The sequence below is a fragment of the Cajanus cajan genome, chromosome 8, assembly GCF_000230855.2.
Source record: "Cajanus cajan strain Asha chromosome 8, NIPB_CcT2T_4, whole genome shotgun sequence".
In the NCBI taxonomy this organism is placed as follows: Eukaryota; Viridiplantae; Streptophyta; class Magnoliopsida; order Fabales; family Fabaceae; genus Cajanus; species Cajanus cajan.
The window spans coordinates 33,653,259-33,662,640 of record NC_138524.1 but is presented as its reverse complement, the minus strand read 5'-3'; the positions used below and the strand labels follow the sequence as shown (position 1 = coordinate 33,662,640).

The following is a 9,382-nucleotide window of genomic DNA, read 5'->3' as shown; positions in this document are numbered from 1 at the left end:
CACCTTGTAAATATTTTAGAAATTATAATATTGAGTGAGCCTTGTGCCTTAATATTTTCCTTGGTCACTCTTGGCTAATATTTGGCCAAACCCTAGCTATCTTCACCTTGAGAGAAATCCTAGAAGTAGCCTTCATCATCCATGGAGTGAGTCAAACCCTAGAGTGCCTTCTCAAGCCTTTCATCAAACACCTTCTATCCAACCTCTATTTTCATCCTTTCCTCCATCAAAGACGTCAATCTTGAAGAACTTGATCCAAGGAGTCAAGGTTGCCTTCACATTGGTCATCATCTCTCCACCAATGCTAGTAAAGATGCCATCAGATCGTCTCAGTCTCCTTCATTCTTTGTAACTCAAATTCTCTCATTAAATTCAATACATGCATACTTTAAATAAAAACTTCAATAAGAATTTGCATGGTCAATGTAATTCTCAACTCCTCTTGTTTGATATTCTCTCTACGCATGTGTTTCCTTATTTTAAGCTAAGAACAATTAATTGGTAACTTAAAATTAGGAAAAATAGTTAAATTTTATGAACTACATAATTAACTACGTGAGAATAATAGGCAATTATATATTTAGAATTCAGAAATAATAATTGGTAGAATTTATGGTCAATTGAAGTCATAACTCAAGGATTTTAAGTCTGTGATAATCAATTATCTTATTTTCTAAATTAAACTTTAATAGATACAATTTACTATCACATTGTTGTCAATTCAGTTTTGATTCTCTAAAATTGTTAAAAATTGTTACTAAAGTTGTAATTACTTTTATTTAATCCTTTAGGTACAAATATCAAAACTCTATTTATTATCATTATCACAATAAGGTACATTTGTTTTAAGTACATTTTATGATGGGGTTATTTTATGATATTTGTGTGAGGGAATATTTTATAAAGATTATTTTTATAAGGTTATTTCATAGACAATTCCACAATGATGAGATATTGTCTGTTTTGGGCCTAAGCGCTCACAACTTTACTTTTAGTTACTACTCAAAAGGTTTTTCAATCATTATTGGAGTATATATATGTTTTATAAATTGTTATTTCTTTTCTTATTTTATCGATATAGGACTTGTTTATATCCCAACAATGAGTATTGTTTGATTGTGTCAATCTCCTTCATTCTTTGTAACTCAAATTCTCCCATTAAATTCAATACTTGCATGTACTTCAAATCCTCTCATCTCCAGCATATTCTTCCTTTAGATAATCCCAAATTGCTTTGGTTGATGTGAGAGTCATGATCCTAGTAAAAACATTTTGTGAAATATAGGCAAAAAGACAACTTTTTATTTTTTTCTTCTTGATTTTTCTTTCCTTGTGAATTTTCATTTGAGTTACGGTATTGTCTAGCAATGCAGAAACATCATAATCTTCTTCTACAACTTTCCAGAGATCTAAAGCTTCTAAGTAGGCCTCCAATCTCATTACCCGAAGATCATAACTTTCTCCGTAAAAAATAAGTGGGCAAATTTGTGAAAAGTTTGTTTCTGCTTCCATCTCCACAAGTTGTAACCTTAGCTCTAGATACCAATGATGAGTTATTTTATATTTACATTTTGTAAAAATATAATTTTTATCAGATGAGTATAATGTAATTTTATTCATGAGGTCTCTTTTTGTGAAGAAAAATTTTCATACAAAATCAAATATTGATATTATTTTATTAAAGAAATAAGGAAACACATCATAAAATAATCAAAACAAATTAAATTTAAATATCTAAAACATAAATAAAAGATTCTTATCAAAAATTAATTTATTCTCCTAAAGATATTTAAACATATTTTCAACATTTTATACATAACAGACGACAATCGCTATAACATACAAGAACACGAGGCTATTTAACTCATAATCACACATAATAATAATAATATATATATATATATATATATATATATATATATATATATATATATATATATATATATATATATATATATATATATATATATATCCTTTTTCACTTAACCAGATACTCATCAAAGTTAGGAACCTATTCGATGGTGTTGGGGTTACTTTTGTAGCCTCTAAGTTGGATTTAATTAGCATTAACATGGCTATTGGGAAACTTAATCTCATACACACCTTTGATGTCATGTGTTATTTGTTTAGACTACAGAAAGATAAGAGAATCATTGATTAGAGCCAAAGGTTAACTATGACATTTTTACAACCCATATTATTTCTTTCTGCATAATTACACCATTGTCTTATGTTCAGGCCTATGAGTATACTCAAAATCAATGTGCACGAAGGCTCTTTCAACTTCAGGAAGTTGTTCCAATTTCTCTTGTAGTGTCTCACCAATGTTGTGTGCTTGATTGAGAGGCATGTCTTCTGGCAGCACAATATCTGCTTCAACAAAGTAATAAGCACCAAAGGTGTATGCTCTCACTGTATCTATGTGCTTAACCTCTTCATGGTGATTCCATATCAAATATGTCAACTTTGCTAGAAAATCAGGTGGAGCTGTCCTTCCTATAAGGGACCATACATTCTCAATCACTGTTTTTGCCCATGTATTAATAGTGTATAGTGCTATCTGCATAAGAAATTCAGCATATCATAGCCATGAGTTGGTTTATTTTATATATGGCAACAAAATTTTCATACAACACAAGCATAGTCTTTGCAATTTTTCGTTAGATTTAAATACCTTTTGTTCTCAATAATTTGGTGAACCGTATCTTTTAATTTTTATAATTAAAAATATTTCATATTAATCTTTATATATATATATATATATATATATATATATATATATATATAGGGAGCGTATCAAGTGAGAAGTTTTTATTGTGAGAAGGTGAGAAGGTGGAAATATAACCCTTAGATTAATCAAGTGAGAGAAAATTTGAGATTTAATCAAGTGAAAGAAAATTAATCTAAGGGTTATATTTCCACCTTCTCACCTTCTCACAATAAAAACTTCTCACTTGATACGCTCCCTATATATATATATATCATTTTTATTTCTTTTAACCTTCTTCGTCTATTGCTATAGAGACATAAATATAAGATTTTTTAATTATAAAAATTAAAAAGTAAAGTTTATAAAATTATAAAGAACCTCAAAAACAAATAAGAAAAAATGGGAAGGGGTTCTCTCTTAAATTTTCATGTGAATAACTTTTTGAGTTTGTGTATTTTCTCTCTTTACGAACTGTAAAATTTTAACTAGTCATTATGAAAATTTCGTGCTTTTTATCTCATTAAAAATTTTTGACGAGGCTCTACTTACTTAACATATATGAACATGTAGAATGGTGAAATTTGAACGTGAGAATTTCCCTTTTCTCAAGAAGGAAAGTAAAATTAGAAAGAAAAAAAAAATGTAGTGATAGTTATGAACTCACAATAATAGCTCCCATTGGATCAATCCACCAAGAGTATTTGACAGCAAGCACAGCAGCAACTAATCCAACTGAATTAGTAATAACATCGAAAAAATGATCTTGTGCATAAGCTCTAACAATCTCATTCTTAAACCTTCGACAATAGATCATGAGAATGAACTTCACTATAGTAACAGATAACATAATCCCGATCATCCATTCCAACTCATGGGGATCCATTTTAGCCTTAGACTATAAGATACGTAATGAAACAAGAAGTTAAAAACAGGTGGATAGTTCACAAAATACAAGACATCACATAAATAATGACTAAAAGTAATAATTTTTATAAGAATTAAAAATATATATACAAGACATCACATAAATAATGACTAAAAGTAATAATTTTTGTTAGTATATCCATCTTTTTGTTACCTTATTCAATCTCTTAATTACAAATTAAATAATTAGTGATCTCAATTACCTTAGAAATTAGTTGTCGAGCTGACTCAATCAAAATTTGTAATCCCAAGGTTGCCATCACTGATGCAAAAACAATGATACCCTACATAGGAAGTCCTCATCAATATGTGTGTCTCTTAACAATGCAATGACTATTTTCAAAATAGGTATTTTGTTACTATTATTGTCATGTTAACTCATGAAACTGTGAAGCAATTGCTATACTACATTTACCAAAATTCTCACTAAATGATTTATGGTCCTTTAAAATGTTAATTTTAATATGTATAAAAAATTTAATATATTTTTACCCTTATATTGTAATAGAAACACTTAGATGTGGTTTTAGTCCTTGATAAAGAAATAAAGTCACACCACTTCAATATATATAAAGACTGAAACCATATTAATTTTTATAAGAATTAAAAAAATATATATATATTTTGAGTGATAAAAATATTTTATCCTTAAGAGGTAAGAGTAACTTATTACCACTGGTTGCATCCGTTTCTTTCCAATGGGGTAGTGGTAATGGTTTGGGTTTCTCATGGCATAGGCAGTGAACCATAATATGAACCCTGACAAGAGATCTAAGAGAGAATCCATGGTGGAAGCAATGACTGCTAATGATCTACTTTCAATTGATGTATAAACCTTTGCTGCAAACAGCAAAAAGTTAGCTGCATTTGACACATTAACTGCCAACCTCTCACTTCTTGCTATCTGCTTCAGCTCATCCTGAGAGACATAAGGCACATTTATTTAGAATTACACTTTACAAATTTTAAGAAACAACTTATTTTTATTATTATGAAATGAAAATCATGAGAATTTTTTTTTATATTTTGGTTCTTCTTTTTGAGCTTTCTATGTGGCTATGTTCTATATATGATAAATATATAATTATCGATATATAAGATACTTCATGCCTATATGTATGTCACATATCTGATAATTATTCATTGGTGTAAAAAAGGATTTTTTAACTAATTTTTTATGTCGGATAATATTTACACGACATAAAAAGTGAGAAACCACATATCTCTTACACCTAATGACATTGACATTAGAGTGCTTGTAGTTGGTCATTACTAACTTGCCCTCAACCGATATTGTTGTCACATTGTAATTCTCCTTCACGAAACTTCACCAAAGATTTTAATTATGAGCATATTTGTATGAGAATATTCCCTTTAAAATCCAATAATTTCACTAAGATTATGATCAATCTACAACATGATGTAATATGTGTGGTTTATAATACGGTTAATTAGATACTTGTATGAACAATGAAAGTGAATGATGATGATAGAATAATGAACCTCAGTGAGACTTCCCGGAAAATAACCCGTTTCTGTCATAGTATCCATGTCATTATACCCTTCAAGGAGCCTCTCCTGTTTCTTGTAGTATTCTGCAACCTTACGTTGCTTCTCTAAAATCAAAAACATAAACAAAATATTACTTGAAAGAAAACCACTTCAGAAACAAGACTGAACTAAAGAAGACATGCACTTGGTAAATAAAATAGCACGCGTTGCAGAAATCTACCTGTTTAGAAGTTACCCAAAAGTGACTAATATCTCAAATCTCTTCAATTATTTCAATTATGCATCATGAACATGTTGATGACAAATTTTGGTCCAAATTCTTTAATTGTTAATAAGAGGTTTTGTTAAATCAGCATCCTTTTGTGTAATTGAGAAACATATGTTTATATATGTTTCTAGTCCTTTAATTTAAGATAAATTTATTTTTGGTCCCTCAAATTTGAAACTGTTATTTTTAATCACTGTAATTTTCAAAAATTTTGTTTTAATTCCTTAAATTACTAATAACATATTTAAAAGTTACAAATTAAGACAGTTATGTAATATTGGACTAAATTTGATATTTTCACTAATAGGGATACTAATAGATATATTTTATTTAATAATATTTGATAAATTTTTTAATAAAATTTGAATATAAATATTAAAATAATTTTTTTTAAAATTACAGGGATTAAAAATAATAATTCAATAATTTTAAATTTGAGAAACCAAAAATAAATTTATCTTAATAGATTGTTCCATGCTGAACTATTCGCACTTCAAAAAGAAATTCTTAGGGGGAAAAGAACACTACATTTTTGTACAACAAAATTTAACAAAACTTTGATCATATAATTATGTTAAAGAAACTTCAATGATAAGGATTAAGGATATAAAGTGTTCTCAGGACCAGTCTTTATTACACCAAAAGACATATATATGCTATCAGTCGTACACTAGCAAAATTAGCAAAAAAAATTAATAAACAAGTGTCATTATCTACTCTAAAAAAAAAAGTGTCATTATCTAACTTTAGAAAATTATATTGGCGTCAGAAATTTTTTTTTGAGGAAATTATATAAATTTATGATTAAATAATATTTATAATTAATATTTTAAGACTGACCTACAAATCTTTTAATATTTAATTTTCTTGGTGCCCACCTCATCACCTTCTCATGTCCTTTTGAAGAATGAATAAATAAATTCATGCACACTTGCGTTGTATATCCTCTTGTTCACGAAAGAATCACTTTTGAACCTAACTTTTTAAAAAAGAAAAATCAACACCAAAAATCTAACCCCACAAAAACTTTCAGATAAGGAAGAAAAGATAAGATAGGAAAAGAAATTCTTTTACTTATATGCTAAGATTCCTTCCTTGAATACAAATAGCAGAACAACGCCTAACTCAACAAAATAAACCCACCATTTACTCAAATACATGTAGTAATACTTTTTTTTTTCATTTACATTTAAAAATAGTTACGAACATACTTTCTTACTTTATTTCATTTTAAATTAAAAATATGTAAGTACAAAATGATGAAAATATGTGATTTATTATTCAAATTACTTAAAGTATAATTATTTAAACCACTACGATCGGCCTAGTTTTAAAGTTAAGATAATTTGTATATGACTTTAGTTTCAAACCTATTATCATTATTGTAAATCTTTTTTATAAAAAGTATAATTATTTAGAAAAATAAAAATAGTGATATATTGACAATATACAAAGTTTAACACAAACAATAATCAGAAATCACAATTTATATAATTTTTAAAATAATTAGTGTAAAAATTAATAAACTTATTATTTATAATGGATTCTGATTGGTTGGTAGCATAAATTATTTTTGTACTGTAACTCAAAATGAAAAGGCAAATGATAAATATTTTGTAATTACTTATGAATTGTGTGTATGGGATATATATGATCAAATTCAAACTCCATAAAATGACACATTTAATAACTTTATATAAAACTATTTTGACATAAAATTTATATAAAAAATTAATTTTTTTTATCAAAATAATGAATCATGTTAAATGATTATGCGTAACAAATTTTAGATGTACATAATCTACGTTAAAATTTTAGTATATTTTAAGCATATAGTCTGTTAAAGTGAATTAATGTGATGAATTTCACAACTTAGTTGGTGTGTATGATTTTCGGATAATTTTATATTTATATATTTTAATCTGTTTCTTTATTTTTACTAAATGTCTTACTCTTGTTAGGTCTTTTTACTCGCTATAAAATGTTTAACGTTTTAAAAGTATACCAATATATAGTTAGAATAAATTCATGTGATGAAGTTCAAAATTTAGTATATTTAATAAATTTTGTTTTCGTTTCTTTTTATATAAGTCAATTTTTTATTATTAAATCATTTTTAGAACAGATAATATTTACTAACAAAGTAAAAATCCTTTTATTGTGTTATACGTGATTATTCTCCATTGGAATGTGACAGAGCATATAATATCCTCTTCTTGATATAATATATCTCACATTCAAAATCAGAGTTCGCGTCCTTAAAATAATTTAGTTAAAGGACCGCTTGTACAACTAATGTTAGTAAATTTGTTCTTAATAGAAAAGTATACAAGTAATCTATATTATTAACATTAATACTATTAATAAAGATGATATATGTATTTTGGTGTGTCTATAATTTTTTTGGATAATTTTGTTTTTATAATTACCAATATTTTTTAATGTGTTTTGTTTTTCTTCCTAGTTCCTATTTTACTGTGACTAAATATCTCACTCTTTTTAGTGTTTACCCACCATAAATATTTAACCTTTTTAAAACTATAAAATTATAAAAATAAAGTTATCTTGAGAACCTACTAAACTTATACTTTATTTTTAAAATGACTCATAAATCTAACTAAATATCTCACTCTTCTTATTTTTTATTCACTATAAATCTTTAACCTTTAAAAAGTATATACCAATAGTTGATTAATTCTAAAAATAAAGCAATCTTATAAGCTACTAAACTTGTGCTTTATTTTATCAATTATTTATCTTTGACAGTAAATCTGGTTAGTAACCTTTAATGGAGTCTTTTCTAATAATTACAATTTTTTCTATATACAAAATTCAAATTCTGCTTTAAGGGGACTAAGTTCAATGTATGACTTGAACCAAGGACTTGTTGATATTAAAATTTGTACTTTAATGCATTTAGAACAACTTGCTCTTCTCTAGCAAAAATAAAATGTTTAAATATATGTTTAGTCCCTCAAATTTAAGGTAAATTTATTTTTAATTTCTCAAATTTTATTCAAAAAATCTAGTTTTAGTCTTTATACTCAAATTTTGTTAAAGAATTTATCAAATAGTACTCCATAAAATTTATTGATTGTCCTATTAGTAAAAACATCACATTAAACTGAATTGATATTATATAAATGTTTAAATCTATGACTTTCAGATATGTTATTAATGACATTGAGAACTAAAACAAGACTTTTGAAAGTTATAGAGACTAAAAATAACAATTTTAAATTTGAGAGACAAAAAATAAAATTATTCCAAACTTAAAAGACTACAAACATATATAAACCAAAATAAAACTAGAGAGAAATAGTACTTCAAAATCTTTCTAATACACCAAGAAGGAACTAAAGAGAAAAAGAAAAAAAAAATGTCTCACTAGGTTCCCGAAGAAGGCCACGGAAAGTGAAGGAACGAGCATGGTGACAATGATCATGATCATGGTTATGACTTTGGCGTGGCAACTGAAACTTTTTCACATTGAGTCTCCATGACAATGATGACGAGTCTCCGGAGGCTTTCTCCGCCAGGATCTCTTCCCTTCCGGCGGTGGCACCGCCGTGTTCGCTGCCACTCTCCGACATCAGTCTATGTTTCGTAATTTTTTTTGGCTTTGTTATATCATGTGGACGTTAAGTGTAACGACCTTTCCTTGTTATATAGGGAAATAACCGATGTGGAAAAATACAAAATATAAAGAATTTTTCTACTTTTGGGGTTGTTCAAGTGGGGCTCACACGTGGCATCATGTAGTGGATTTTAGATTTTGGGCAGAAAGATTTGCTCAAAACAATGTGGACTACAACTGTACACTACAAATACTTAAAAAAAATGATAATTGGGTGTGTTCTTAGGACGAATTGAGAGAGTGGTAATTTCACAAGTGCACCACTAAAATCCACCGTAAGAAATATATATACAAAGAGAATAATTAATGGTCCATCTTTTTAATGAATAAT

The 9,382-nt window shown here is 27.3% G+C and overlaps 1 protein-coding gene across 2 annotated transcripts; it reads right to left on the bottom strand.

Annotated features, from left to right (window-relative positions):
• Positions 1-2,034: 2,034 nt before the first annotated feature.
• Positions 2,035-9,009, bottom strand: LOC109793022 (metal tolerance protein 9). 2 transcript variants are annotated; one of them, XM_020352484.3, is made up of 6 exons: positions 8,803-9,009; positions 5,138-5,250; positions 4,308-4,553; positions 3,838-3,918; positions 3,375-3,605; positions 2,035-2,560 (listed from the first exon to the last, which is right to left on the bottom strand). In XM_020352484.3, exons 1-6 carry the CDS (start codon positions 9,005-9,007, stop codon positions 2,216-2,218), a joined length of 1,221 nt encoding a protein of 406 aa, XP_020208073.2. In that variant the 5' UTR covers positions 9,008-9,009; the 3' UTR covers positions 2,035-2,215. The 2 variants fall into 2 exon arrangements, with proteins under 2 accessions (XP_020208073.2, XP_082918629.1); XM_083062503.1 differs by lacking the exon at positions 3,375-3,605.
• Positions 9,010-9,382: the final 373 nt, after the last annotated feature.

Coding starts and splice junctions, on each gene's coding strand:
- LOC109793022 (XM_020352484.3), bottom strand. CDS start 9,007: ATGTCGGAGAGTGGCAGCGAACACGGCGGTGCCACCGCCGGAAGGGAA. Junction 4,554..5,137: donor TTCCGGGAAGTCTCACTGAG/GTTCATTATTCT, acceptor TATGTCTCTCAG/GATGAGCTGAAGCAGATAGC. Junction 3,606..3,837: donor CTCGACAACTAATTTCTAAG/GTAATTGAGATC, acceptor CGTATCTTATAG/TCTAAGGCTAAAATGGATCC.